The sequence below is a fragment of the Mauremys mutica genome, chromosome 20 (genome assembly GCF_020497125.1).
Source record: "Mauremys mutica isolate MM-2020 ecotype Southern chromosome 20, ASM2049712v1, whole genome shotgun sequence".
NCBI classification, from domain to species: Eukaryota; Metazoa; Chordata; order Testudines; family Geoemydidae; genus Mauremys; species Mauremys mutica.
The window spans coordinates 19,109,963-19,124,316 of record NC_059091.1 but is presented as its reverse complement, the minus strand read 5'-3'; the positions used below and the strand labels follow the sequence as shown (position 1 = coordinate 19,124,316).

The 14,354-nt window shown below is 54.1% G+C and overlaps 1 protein-coding gene across 1 annotated transcript in view; it reads right to left on the bottom strand.

Moving 5' to 3' along the window:
• The window catches only part of LOC123353460 (adhesion G protein-coupled receptor E5-like), a 32,817-nt gene extending 21,590 nt beyond the window's left edge, over positions 1-11,227 (bottom strand). Inside the window, exon 1 of the mRNA XM_044994561.1 lies at positions 11,173-11,227. Coding sequence (XP_044850496.1) covers positions 11,173-11,203 — 31 coding nt within the window. The 5' untranslated portion in view covers positions 11,204-11,227. The remainder of the gene's footprint in view (positions 1-11,172) is intronic.
• Positions 11,228-14,354: the final 3,127 nt, after the last annotated feature.

The window sequence follows — 14,354 nt, the reverse complement described above, 5'->3', positions numbered from 1 at the left end:
AGCTGAACCTGATTGACCTGTAGTTGTCTCTCAGTTGATAAGGAGGAGGGCTTTTTAACCCTCTGGGACTGACTCCTACCCCCCTCTTGCAACTGTCTGTCCTGAGTTTATCACAACACACACACACACACACACACACACACACACACACACACGTGTGTCAGGCAGATCCACTGACTGGAGTGACGGGCACACAACGCTCTCAGCACTGGCACGAACACACCCCAACCCGGCACAGCCAGCCCGGCTACCGGCGGACGAGCCGAACTCTCATCCGGATCCAGTATCCTCAGACTGAATCGTTAGCCCAGCTCAGTTGGCTGCACCTGCCCAGACCTGGGAAGGTCAACGTGGCCATTAGGGGCACGGAGAGGACCATGGGGGGGCGGAGCAGGGTCATGCAGGGGGCACCGAGGGCAGGATTTCCCTCGCACACCCTTGTCACAATGCACCAGGCTCGCCCAGGGGTGACTGACCCCCCCATCTGTTTACTGAGTGCCCATCACATCGCCCCACTGCAGGATAACAGCCTACTCGTCTGCATGCCGAAGGCGCTCCCCCCTTAGCCCACCCCGCTGGGCTGCTCTGCTCTGTGCCAGAGCTGGACTCTAAGGGAATGTCTACACTGATTTAACTTAGGTCGAATTTGTGGATTCGACCTTATGAAGTCGAATTTGTGTATCCACACTAAGGACACTAATTCGACTTTGTGAGTCCACACTAACGGGGCAAGCGTCGACATTGGAAGCGGTGCATTCTGGGCAGCTATCCCACAGTTCCCGCAGTCCCCGCTTCCCATTGGAATGCTGGGTAGAGCCCCCAATGCCTGCTGGGGGAAAAATGTGTCGAGGGTGGTTTTGGGTAACTGTCGTCATGCAACCGTCACTCCCGCCCTCCCTCCCTGAAAGCGCCGGCGGGAAATCTGTTCGCGCACTTCTCTGGTCAGTTACAGCGTGGATGCCACAGCACTGCGAGCATGGAGTCCGCTGCGATCATCGCTGCACTTATGGCCATTGTCAACTCCTCGCACCTTATCGTCCACCTCTTCCACAGTCAGCTGCTGAGAAATCGGGCGAGGAGGCTCCGGCAGCACGGTGAGGACATGAAGTGTCAGAGTGGCACAGACCTCTCAGAAAGCACGGGATCCCGCGCCGTGGAGATCATGGTGGCAATGGGTCAAGTTCATGCTGTGGAACGGCGATTCTGGGCCCGGGAAACAAGCACGGACTGGTGGGACCGCATAGTGCTGCAGGTCTGGGATGAATCACAGTGGCTGCGAAACTTCAGGATGCGTAAGGGCACTTTCCTTGAACTCTGTGACTTGCTGTCCCCTGCCCTGAAGCGCCAGGACATCCGGATGCGAGCAGCCCTGAGTGTGCAGAAGCGAGTGGCCATAGCCCTCTGGAAACTTGCAACGCCAGACAGCTACCGGTCAGTAGCAAACCACTTTGGTGTGGGCAAATCTACCGTGGGGGTTGCTGTGATGCAAGTAGCCCACGCAATCATTGAGCAACTGCTCTCAAAGGTAGTGACCCTGGGAAACGTCCAGGTCGTCATAGATGGCTTCGCTGCGATGGGATTCCCAAACTACGGTGGGGCTATAGATGGAACTCACATCCCTATCCTGGAACCAGCCCACCAGGCCAGCCAGTATATTAACCGAAAGGGCTACTTTTCAATGGTGCTGCAAGCACTGGTGGACCATAAGGGACGTTTTACCAACATCTACGTCGGGTGGCCAGGCAAGGTTCATGATGCGCGTGTTCTTAGGAACTCTGGTCTGTTTAGATGCCTGCAGGACGGTAGTTTCTTCCGGGACCACAAAATAACTGTTGGGGATGTGCAGATGCCTACAGTGATCCTCGGGGACCCAGCCTACCCACTAATGCCCTGGCTCATGAAGCCTATACAGGCGCCCTGGACAGTGACAAAGAACTCTTCAACTACCGGCTGAGCAAGTGCAGAATGGTGGTGGAGTGTGCTTTTGGACGTCTAAAGGGGAGATGGAGGAGCTTACTGACTCGCTCGGATCTCAGCAAAACCAATATCCCCATTGTTATTGCAGCTTGCTGTGTGCTCCACAATCTCTGTGAGAGCAAGGAGGAGACCTTTATGGCGGGATGGGAGGTTGAGGCAAATTGCTTGGCTGCTGATTACGCTCAGCTAGACACCCGTGCGATTAGAAGAGCCCAGCGGGAAGCGCTGTGCATCCGGGAGGCTTTGAAAGCTAGGTTCCTCAGAGAGCAGGGTAACCTATGACTGTCCAGTTTCTTTACAGAGAAGCTGAACCTGCCCCTGTTTCAGTTACTGTTGACTTTTTTCTGCGGTTACATACCCCGTTCACCAGGTTTCCCCCCTTCCAACACACGTTTAAAAATAAAGTTAATGGAACATTGTTAATTAACAAAGTTTTCTTTACTAATGAATTCGCGTTCAAGGGTTCAAACAGGGATGCAGACTGTGGTGGGTACGGTGTGCAGTGATGTACAGACCGCTTCTACACTCGATGAATGACAGGCTCCTGCTCCTAGAGCGGTCTCTTGGGGGAGGACGGTTACAGGTGGTGTGCAGGAAGGGGTGGGTTTGCAGGAAGGGGTGAGGGGTGCAGGCTTTGGGACGGAGTTTGGATGCAGGCTCTGGGCTGGGGGTGGGGGCGTAGGAAGGGGTGAGGAGTGTGTGGGAAGGGTGAGTAGGTGTAGGGGGATGAGGGATCTGGCTGGGGCTCAGGGCATCGGAGAGGCTCATGGCTAGGGTGGAAGGGCATGGTAAGGATGGCATTTGTGGATGGCAGGCGCTAGGACCCTGGGGCAGCATACACCTCCCAGACTGACCTGGGGCAGCAGACACCTCCCAGAGTGACCTGGGTGCCCCGGGTGACCCGGGTGCCTAGTGACTGCACTCTGTGTGTGACCTGCTGTTGATCCTGCCCCCATGTCTGTACCCTGGTAATGGTGGCTGTCCTATGCAATTAACAAACCCCTCCCCCCCCTTCACACAAAGTCTTCTGCAAAGAAACATGACGGAAACAGTAATTAACAGCAAACTATTTTCAATACTCAACTACACAGTTGGGGGATGAAACTGGGATTTGGGATTGGGTGAGCCAGGAAGGGAAGCACTTCTCAAAATTTAGGGAATGAGAGCTGTTTGGTACATGAGCGCTCTGCTGGGGTGGAGTGACAGTTTTCACGGCCCCTAGCACCCCTCCTTCTTGTTATTTTGGGTGAGGGGGGGACAGGACTTTGTGGCGGGGGAGGGCGGTTGCAGATACAGTGCAGGGGGGCTCTCTCCTCCTGCCTGCGGTCCTGCAGAACATCCACAAGGTGCCGGAGCGTGTCCGTTTGCTCCCTCATTAGGCCAAGCAGCGTTTGAGTCGCCTGCTGGTCTTCCTGCCGCCACCTGTCCTCCCGTTCGCTGTGTGAGCGCTGGTACTGAGAGAGGGTCTCCCTCCACTGGCTCTGCTGGGCCGCCTCGGCTCGGGAGCAGGCCATCAGTTCAGCGAACATCTCGTCCCGAGTCTTTTTCTTTCGCCGCCTAATCTGCGCCAGCCTCTGTGAGGGGGATGCCGGGGCAGGTCGGGAAACAGCCGCAGCTGTGTGATGGGAAAAAGGAAGTGATTTCCTTGCAAAGATACATGTTTGCAAACAATGAACACAGTCTAGTCTGTCTCTGTGAACAAGATCATACACGGCACCTATCTCATGCACTCTCAGGACAAGTTCGAATTTTCGGCCTTCGCTTTCATTGCCTGGGGTCTTGCACTGGAGATCAGACAAGCGGGGCAGGACAGCAGAATCTGTGTAGCAGCCAGGCATGGTAAGCCATAGACTTTAGGCTGCTTAAAAGTTAATGTATAGCAGTGCCCTCCTGCTGCAGGCAATCCGGAAAGCATAAACTCTGACCCTGTTCCACCCCCTCGCGACTGTCCCCGGGAAAGATCCCTGTATGCAGATCCCTGTATGCTTCCCCTCTGCAGCCTCCACCACGTGGCTGTTAAACGACGCTTATTGTTATGCAAAGGAAAAGTGAAGCATTCCCAATAGTAACATTACACTAATTCCCCTAATTAGATGCAGCAGTCGCCGAGCGAGATCACCCTGAGGCGGGTCACTAAGAGAGACAGAGAGCGCATGATGCGTGAAACCCAGCACAAACCAGGGCCCTATGCTGCCATGCTTGTGGAGGCAATGCTTCCAGAGTACCTGAGGATAGCCTGGCGCAGAAGAGTGTGCTTCCACGGAGCACCCAATAAGGCACCTCTCCCCAGGAACCTCCTATGGAGGCTTTTCGAGTACCTCTACGAGAGCTTCGTGGAACTCTCCCAACAGGATTTCTGTTCTATCCCCATATGCATTGACCTTCTTTTCATATAGTTTTTATTCCTGTTTTTAAAAAAATAAATGTTTACATGTTTATAGCACTTACCGACTGATCCTTCCCCTGATTCAGAGTCCGCGTTAACGGCCGGGGAGGGTTGGTAGGGGATCTCTGTGAGGGTGATGAAGAGATCCTGGCTGTCGGGGAAAGCAGTATTGTAAGCGCTGTCGCCTGCCTCGTCCTCCACAAACCCTTCCTCATCTTCCCCGTCCGCGAACATCACCGAGAAACTGCCCGTCGACACTATCCCATCGTCAGAGTCCACGGTCACTGGTGGGGCAGTGGTGGCAGACCCACCGAGAATGGCATGCAGTGCCTCGTAGAAGCGGCATGTCTGGGGCTGGGCTCCGGAGCGTCCGTTTGCCGCTTTGATTTTTTGGTAGCCTTGTCTCAGGTCCTTGATTTTCACGCGGCACTGCATTGTATCCCGGCTGTATCCTCTAAGTGCCATGGCTTTGGAGACCTTCTCGTAGGTCTTTGCATTCTGTTTTTTGGAGCGCAGCTCCGAAAGCACAGACTGATCGCCCCACACAGCGATCAGATCCAAGACTTCCCGGTCAGTCCATGCTGGGGCCCTCTTTCTACTCTGAGATTGCATGGACCCCCTCTGCTGGAGAGCTCTGCATTGCTGCCAGTGCTGCTGAGCTCGCCCTGATGTCCAACCAGGAACTGAGATTCAAACTGGCCAGACAGGAAAAGGAATTCAAATTTTCCCGGGGCTTTTCCTGTATGGCTGGTCAGAACATCTGAGCTCAGACTGCTGTCCAGAGCGTCAACAGAGTGGTGCACTGTGGGATAGCTCCTGGAGCTACTAAGGTCGATTTCCGTCCACACATAGGCTAACTCAACATAGCCATGTCGAATTTAGCGCTACTCCCCTCGTCGGGGTGGAGTACCGAATTCGAACTAAAGAGCCCTCTAGGTCGAACTAATTAGCTTCCTGGTGTGGATGGTTGCACGGTTAAGTCGAATTAACGCTGCTAAATTCAACATAAACTCCTAGTGTAGACCAGGCCTAAGAAACAATCACCAGAGGCTCTGGCCTCAGGAGAACGGTGCCTCCTGGTGCCACAAGGGGTTAAGATGACAGAGCCTTGCTGGGGTTGGGGGCTAAGCCCCCCCATTTCCTGTCCTGCAGCTCCCCAGAGGCAGCCTGCACAGCTGGGTTGATTTAGCTCCGCACAGTCTGGGCTTCGTTTCTCAGGCAGACTCAGCTGTGGTTTCCTCTGGAATCTGCTGCCCCCGGGGTGTCCCCCTTCCCCTGACGCACACGGGGTCCCGGCAGTGGGCGCCGCTTCCCAGATGGGGCCGGAAGCGCCAGCCAAGTCCCCCCAGTGCAGGGGGCTGGTGGCCGGCGGCCATGGCTGGTCAGTCTCTCTCTAGGCTTTCTGTGGGCCCATGAACCCCAATCCCTGGTTGCAGGCAGGAGCCCGGACCGGCTGCTGTTCAAATTCCAACCCAGGAGCTGCTGGCTGGGACCAGCTGGGAGCCGTCTGCAAAGGGCCCCAGGGCGTTCCCACCCCTGGCCGAGCAGCCCCGGCCCCAGGGGCCCGCAGGCCCCAGCAGCACCTCCGCTCTCCTGCAATCAGACATGCAGGGCTGGGCTGCCCCTGTGCTGAGGCAGGACCAGCTCATCCCTAGCCCATCCCTGTAGGGGTTTGTCCAACCCGTTCTTAACCCCCCCAGGGCTGGGGTCTCCACAGCCGCCGCTCTTCCCCCAACAGAAGTTTGTCCAAGAAAAGAAATTACCTCCCCCCCGCCCCTCCCCCGTCTCTGAAATCCGAGGGCCGACAGGGCTGCACCACCACGGCAAACGTACAGGCAGGAAGGCCCTTCCATGAACATCTCCAGCCTCTTTGTAACAGCCCTCAGCGTATATGGGGGCTGCTCTCAGGTCACCCTCAGTCATCGTTTCTCAAGACTAAACATGCCCCATGTTTGAACCTTTCCGCACTGGTCTGGTTTGCTAAACCTCTGCTCATGTTTGTGGCTCCCCTTTGGCCTCTCTCCAACGTGTCCACATCTTCCCGAAAGCACCAGCGCCCAGAACTGGACACGGGACTCCAGCTGAGGCCTCCCCAGTGCCGAGCAGGGCGGGACAGTCACCTCCCGTGTCATACAGAGCAGTGGTTCTCAGCCAGGGTTACATGTACCCCCGGGGGGATGCACAGGTCTTTCGAGGTTACATCAACACATCTAGATATTTGCCTAGTTTTACATGTAACCCTTCTGCCCGGCTGCGTTGGCAGCAACAAGGGCCGGGGTCAGTATCTAGCGGTTCCGTTTCAATAACGCAACACAAAACCGGCTCGAGCCCCCACCCAGTGACCGGGGACAATTTCATACCCCCCGGGCGCCTCTAGGAGGCAATACTTCCCCTCTCACAAGCACGGAGTCTGAGTGTAGCAAAAGCCTTTCAATAAAGGAGGGAAACAATGCGGCATCATGTTGGGGAAACCCCAAAACAGGATTCATAACACGAACCATGAGCAAAAGACCCACCCCCAAGTGAGTCTGGCAGTGTCCTTTTCCCCTCGGGGTCTTAAGTCCAGCAACCCAAAAAACCACCCAAAGTCCCAAACGTCCAACACCCCAAAAGTCTCTGTCCCTGGTCAGTGCAGCCCCAGAGTTCAACAGTTTATTTGCAGAGTTTTACCTCCCAGCCTGGGGATGGGCCGTGGGGTGGGGATGCAGGGGTGTTAAGGAGCATCTTATGTAGTGTGAGGCCGACTGCCCCAGTTTGTGCAGCACCTGGCGCATGGGGCCCTGCATCTCAGTCGGGGTCTGTAGCTGCTACCATAATACACCTAATGCACGAGAGGAAGTGACCTGACCCAGTCTCAGTAGAAAGGCCATAGACGGGCTGCACCTAGAGACCCAACACCCAGGGCTGAAGCAGAGGGGTGGGGGGTGTAGGGGGAGAAGGGAGGGGGCAGTAGTTCACAAGGCCACATCTCCTGGCTACTTCCCCCCACTTCTCTGAAGGGCAGGACTCAAGCGGTGTCGAAAGCCCTGAGCCGTTAGGGGCGGCAGTGGGCCCAGTTGCTAACAAGGCTCGCTGAGGTCATCCCAGCTACAAGTGCTGAGCACAGAGCCTGTCCCACTAGGGAGCCTGGCCCTGCGGCAGCTGCTGTGAGGGACCCGGTGCTAGTGCCTGGGTGTGCGAGGACACCCAGAGTGCTGGATCTCCCCCACCCAACACCTCTCAAAGCAGACATTTTTCTTGGAATCAATCCCAGTGGGTGTAAACCGGCCTAGCTCGATTCAGCTCAATGGAAGGAGGCCAATTCACACCATCCGGGCTCTGGCCCCACTGTGCTTTCCTCTGCCCTGGGTAGTTTCCAGGAATCGCTGTCACCTCAGCATCTCGCTGCTACTGAATAACCCTGCGGGGATCCGGAGAACTGCCCCCCCTATGATACTGTATCTGCATTTCTGCCCAGCCCCCACATCTCACAAGAGGGGCCTGATCCCCACTGTAACAGAACAACGGCCCCTGGCAAAGAGGAGACAGGCCAAGGAGGAATCTGCCGACAGATCCCGGCAGCTCAGTTCCCACCCAGGCCCGTAGCTCAGGACGTTGGTGAGACTAGACACATTCACTCTGTCAGTTCTCGCGTTACAGCCCTGCCAGCCAAGGGGCGATGGGGAGAGATGCTGCCAGGCCAAGGCCGACACCCAGACACGAGTGCTGCCGGCCCCTCCCTGACGGCGCGTTGGCGGCACTTCGGCCCCATCCAGCCCTAAAGCGCCTCATGGGCATTCATAGCCCGCACGGCCCCACTGCTGAGAAAGAGCTGCCACCAGCCCCATTTTACAGCTGGGGAAACTGAGGCACTGAGCGACAACTCACCCACTGTCTCAGAGCAAATGGCAGCTGGGAAGAGAACCCAGGAGTCCTGGCTCCCAGCCCCATTGGCTCTTTGCTCCACATTATCTTCCTCTCCTTCCACCCGCTTTATGAAACCAGGAAGTGAAATGCAAATAACAAAGCCACTGATCAAACAAATGGCTGGCACCAATCCTACTGTCACAGACACAAGCCACAGCTGGTATTTATTAGCCATACTGCTGTGGCACCAAGGCCCCATTGTACCAAGTTTGGCACCTACAAGCCTTGGCATTGAGAGCCAATGTCCCAAACAGACAAGGCAAGTGAAGGACCATTTGCCCCATTTTACTGCTGTGGAAACTGAGGCACAGAGCGATTCAGTACCAGAGCTGAGAACTGAAGCTGGATTTTCCCCATGCCAGTGTAGCCCCTGAACCACTCGGGCACCTGTGCCACAGAGCTGCTGCCAGCTGGGCTGTGCCACACAGATCTCAGGAGGCATCAAAGATAACAGCAGATACAGGAGCTCAAACTACCCTGGATCCAATCCTGAACCCATCGCACCAGCAGGACAGCGCCTGCCTCCAACGGGAGCTGAGTTGGAACATGTAGTGCAGGATCCAGCCTCCAGCTGGGGACCCACGTGCCAAACTTGGGCACCTAAAATCTGGCATCTAAATCCACATCAAGGCTCCTAAAATAGCTGGCCTGCCTGGCTGGTTATGCCCAGATTCTGCAGGATCTGGGAATGCTTGTTATTAAGTGAATTACAGTAGCAACTATCAGCCCTGACCAAAATTGAGTCCCTATTGTGCCAGGGGCTGCACAGACCCACAGCGAGAGACAGCCCCTGCCCCAAAGGGCTACCAGTCTCAATTGACAAAAGGCAAGAGGGGAAACTGAGGCATGGAGCAGGGATGCAACTTGCCAAATCAGTGGAAAGAATCCATTTGTTCTGACTCCCACCCCGACAGTCTGTCGACTAGATGGTGCTGCCTGCCTACAAATCGCAGCCCCTTTGTAAGTCAGGCTTCTCATTTCAGGAGCCTAAATCTGGATTGAAAATCAGACCCCCCAAAGCTCTGGGAAGGTGGGTGGGCACAGACCCAGGGCAGCACTGATGTCTCCCTCTCCCTCCCTCCTTCCCCAGAGGGTGGCTGAACTGGCAGGGCCAAGCAGAGCAAGGAATGCTCCATTTTATTAATCACTTGGCACCACATGGACAGAAATATTTCTGAAAACGAGGCTCCTCTGCTGGCGTCACAGGCGTGGCACCTCCCCCCGCCCTCTCCCGGGACGTAGGACGCACAGAGGGACAGGGCACTGAACACCCAACAGGATCCAGCCCTTTGTACAGCCAGCCACTTAGACAACAACTCACAACCAACAACCAACACCCCTCCCCCCAGCTGTGAGGATAGAACCCAGGAGTCCGGGCCCCCAGCCTCCCCTGCTCTAGCCACTAGACCCCACTCCCCTCCCCTCCCACTGCTGGGATAGAACCCAGGAGTCCTAGGTTTGCTTCTAGCCCTGAAGGCATCTAAAGCCAGGCAAATGCTCCTTTAAGTGAAAGACATAAGAACATAAGAACGGCCCTACTGGGTCAGACCAAAGGACCATCCAGCCCAGTATCCTGTCTGCCGACAGTGGCCAGTGCCAGGTGCTCCAGAGGGAATGAACAGAACAAGGAATCAACAAGTGACCCATCCCCTGTCACCCATTCCCAGCAAGAGGAGGAGAAATACTTGAGAGAAATAAAAACTAAATAGGTGTTTTAAAGATGTTATAGACAGAAATAAGCAAGAGAGAGAGAGAGAGAGAGAGAGATGTCTCCTGGCCCCTGTCTATGGACCAAATTTTGCTTATTTACCCCACTGTGATTCTGCTGTAAATCCAATTAAGTCAATTCTCTCATTAAGAACTATTATTACTGTAGTAATATTTTGGAACTCCGGCTTTGTGCCCCTATAGAAAGCTGCCTCACCCAGCTACCTGGAAATGTCCCTTGTGTACTGGCTAAATAAATAAATAATAAGAGGAGATATACCAATCTCCTAGAACTGGAAGGGACCTTGAAAGGTCATGGAGTCCAGCCCCCTGCCTTCACTAGGAAGACCAATTTTTGCCCCAGATCCCTAAGTGGTCCCCTCAAGGGATTGAACTCCCAACTCTGGGTTTAGCAGACCAATGCTCAAACCACTGTGCTATCCCACCCCTCTATGGTACAGCCCCCAGGCACAGTGGGTATTCCCAGAGGTGAGTGGTGTGGCCAACGCACTCCTCTACTCTGGCTATTGCCAGCTGCTGGAATGGTCCCTTGGGGCTACGAACAATTGGGGATGAATCTGGGAAGGCTTTGGGCTGCTCTGCTTCCAGGGACCAGACTGATCTGCAGTTATCCCCTGGGATTCAGTAGCTGTGAACGTGGTGAAAAGCCATCTGGGACCCCTCCACGCTCTGGTCTCATAGTGAGCCCATCTCAGATGAGCCCATCTCAGCCAGCCCCAGGAATCTAGCCCAGTAAATCTAAGGCTAGGAGTCTGGAGTCTGGAGTGAGTCTCAGTTGGTGCAACATGAGCACTGGAGGGAGCAGAGGAAATTGCACATTACACCAATGTAGCGTATGCCTAGGTGTAAATTCTAGCTCAGGGAGACAGACCAGGGCTTGCTCTGACCCAGCTGGCATGTCAAAAATTTAAGCGTGGCCGCGCTTGGGCAAGTAACAGGAAAGGCTCCCTGCCCCGACTACGATCCCGTCCAAGACCACAGATACACCCTCAGGCTGGCCAGCCCCTCCCATCCCTATAGCGACACTTCTATTTCTAGCTAGATGAGAGCTAGTGTGACTATGTCTTCTTCAGCTGGAATATTCACCTTCCAGCCTCAGTGCAGAGAGACCTGTGGGCCCATCTGCACTCTCCTAACCCCACCTGAGTTCAGCCCATGGACTTTATTCCACTCACCCAATGGATACACGTCACCTCGGGTTCCCATGGTGGCTCAGACGCTATCAGGGCAGGTCGAATTCTGAGGATTTTGAGCTTTGCAGCTTCCTTATCTTGGGGAAATTAGACAAGAAGCCAAGTTGACTCATGTCCTGTTGCATTATATCGTATCAACCCACAGCACTGCACACAGGAAAGCACCGTCTTCCCAGCATGCCCTGCTCTCCTTCCTTCCGCCCTACCACTTCTCCCAGCCCCATAAGCATTTACCTTGCTGAGTACCTATGGGCGAAATTAACCACAGTGCAGAGGACCTAGCATCACTTCACACGATCATTGGAATGTGGAGTTGAAGGGACCCCAGGAGGTCAAACAATCCTTCCCCATGTGCTGAGGCAGGACCAAGTGCACCAAGACCATCCCTGGCAGATGTTTGTCCAGCCTGTTCTTAAAATCCCCCCAAAACAGGGATTCCACAATCTCCCTAGTAACCTGTTCCTGTGCTGAACCATCCTTAGAGTTAGAACATTTTTATAAATATCTAACCTAAATCTCCCTTGCTGCTCACTAAGCCAATTCCCTCTTGTCCTACCCTTGGTGGACATGGGCACCAATTCATCACACTCCTCTTTATAACGACCTTTTGCATATTTGCAGATTGTTATCATGTCCCCACTCAGCCATCTTGTCTCTGGACAAAACATGCCCAGTTCTTTCTACCTTTCCTCACAGGTCATGTTTTCTAAATCTCTGATCATTTCTGTTGCTCTCCTCTGGACTCTGCACAATTTGTCCTCATCCTTCCTGAAGCGCAGCACCCAAACCTGGACACGGCTCTCCCACCCCGCATAGAGGAGAACAGTCACCTCCCATCTCTGACCCACCCCACTCCTGTCAATACATCCCAGAATGGCATTTTCCCTTTTTCAACAGCATCACACTGTAGACTCACTTTCCATTTGTGGTTCACCAGAAACCTCACACCCTTTTCTGCAGTTCTGCTGCCAAGCCAATGAGTCCCCATCCCTCCCCTGCGAGTAACGACTTCCAACTAGCTTTGCACCCTCTTTCTGGTAGTTTCATCTAGTCCATATTTCCTTAGCTTGAGTAGGAAAATGTCACGTAGGACTGTGTCAAAAGACTGACTAAATTCAAGATACATCACGTCCACCTCTTCCCTGCATCCACTAGACTGGGTCCCCAATCAAAGAAGGAAAATATGTTTGTCAGGACTTGTTCTTATCACTTATTATCCTCTAGGTTTTAATAAATTGGCAGTTTAATCATTTGTTCCAGTATCTTTCTGGGTATTGAAGTTGGGTTCTCTGGTTTGTACTTCCCTGAGAGCTCCTTTGTACCCTTTTTTGAAGTTTGCCCTTGTTATGAACCTCACCCACCCTCCGTGAGTTCTGGAAGATCATTGACAATGGTTCAGAGATTACTTCAGCTAGTTTCTTAAGCACTCTAGGGTGTACCCTGCTGAGCTGCATAGATCTAACTTATCTAAAGAGTCTTTATCTGTTAACTTATCTGTTATTTTCCTGTTCTGGCCAGTTTCCTTCCCTCTTGTTAAAATTAACTAGTGTGAAGGATCTGGTCACAACTAACCTTTTTAATCCTGCAGTCAATAAAACTGAAGAGGTGCCCATATTGAGAGGCTGGTTGCTGACATAATGGTCAGAGATGCCAGTGGCCTGGGGGTGTTACTGAGTCTTGCTGTAAGTAGTCATCTAAGGTGGTGCAGCTGTAATGCCCGAGCAGATGCAGAGCGCTGGGAGTTAAACCCGCCTTTGGAGAGCGCAGTAGGGAAAGCGCCACAGTCTGTCCACACTAACAGCTGCTTGCGCACTGGCATGGCCACATCTGAAGCACTTGCAGTGACATTGGGAGCAGTGCATTATGGGCAGCTATCCCAGCATGCAAGTGACTGCAATGTGCTTTTCAAGTGGGGGTGGGGTGAGTGTGACCGGGAGTGTGTTGTGTGTATGTGAGGGGAGAGAGAGTGGGGTTTTGGTTCTTGTAAGTTCAGACAGCAGCAGACCCCCCTTTCCCTCCCGCCTCTCTCTCTCACACAGCATTCCACCATACTGGTTGCTTTGTCTTGGGGCAGATAAGCAGCCGGCTGTCAGAAAGGGAGCTTTGAAAGGGCATTTCCGCATTCCTGCAGCGATTCAAAAACAATGACAAGAGTGGCCACTTGACTTAAGGGGATTATGGGACGTTTCCGGAGGCCGATCAGAGCACAGTAATGCAACACCCCATTCACACTGGCCCCAGGGTGCTCCAGCGGGGGAGCAGCAAATGTTATTCCACTCGCCGAGGTGGAGAACCAGGTGCGCTCTAGCAGCGGAGTCAGAGTGCTCTATGTGCCTTGCCAGTGTGGACACGGAGTGAGCTGGGGTGCCCGGGGCTCCTTTATTGTGCTGTAACTCGCAAGTGTAGCCAAGACCTTAGTCACTTTCTGAGCAGTAGCTCTTCTTAACAGAAACAAACAGAAGAACAGATCTTCATCCTGCTCACAGTGCGGCTCCCCATGAGTGAGATGGTGCTGTCCAAGTCTCAGCTGTGATTGTAGCTCTTGGCTGCAGCTGTCGTCTTGGAGACGCAGACAGAACATCAGTTCTGTTCCAGGTGGTGCCGTAGTAACAGGGTTAACACAGGAAGAAGATGGAAGAGGCGGCTAATGACTATCCGTGCTTGACGATGTCAGAGAGCGGGATGTGAGTGGTCAGGTCTAGTGGTCAGAGCAGGACCTAGTAGCCAAGAACCGGAGCCGCAGGTCAGAGCCAGGGGACAAATACCAGCACCAAGGGTCAGAGCCAGGGGCAGGAGCCAGGAGTCGGAACCCAGGGTCAGAATTGGGGTCGGAGCCGAAGTTGGAGATGAGGAATTGGAGCTGAGGGTCAGAACCAGGTTACCTGGAGAGAAACAAGGCAGGAACAGGGCTGCACCAAGGCTGGAGCTACCATAGCTGTGGGCAAAAGGTTTGAGCAGCTACTGAACTGCCACTGCTGGGCTTAAGAGCCTCTCTGCTGACCCTTCCCACCAATCAGGCAGCTTGGTACAGGCCAGCTGCACTCGTTAAGTTACCTGGAGACTGGGTCTGCTGCAGGCCCTGATTCCCGACAGATGGTCCTTGGCAATGGTCCCATATGGCAGCGTCTTCAAGGGAGAGTCCTCAGGACCTGGGGCTCTCCAGT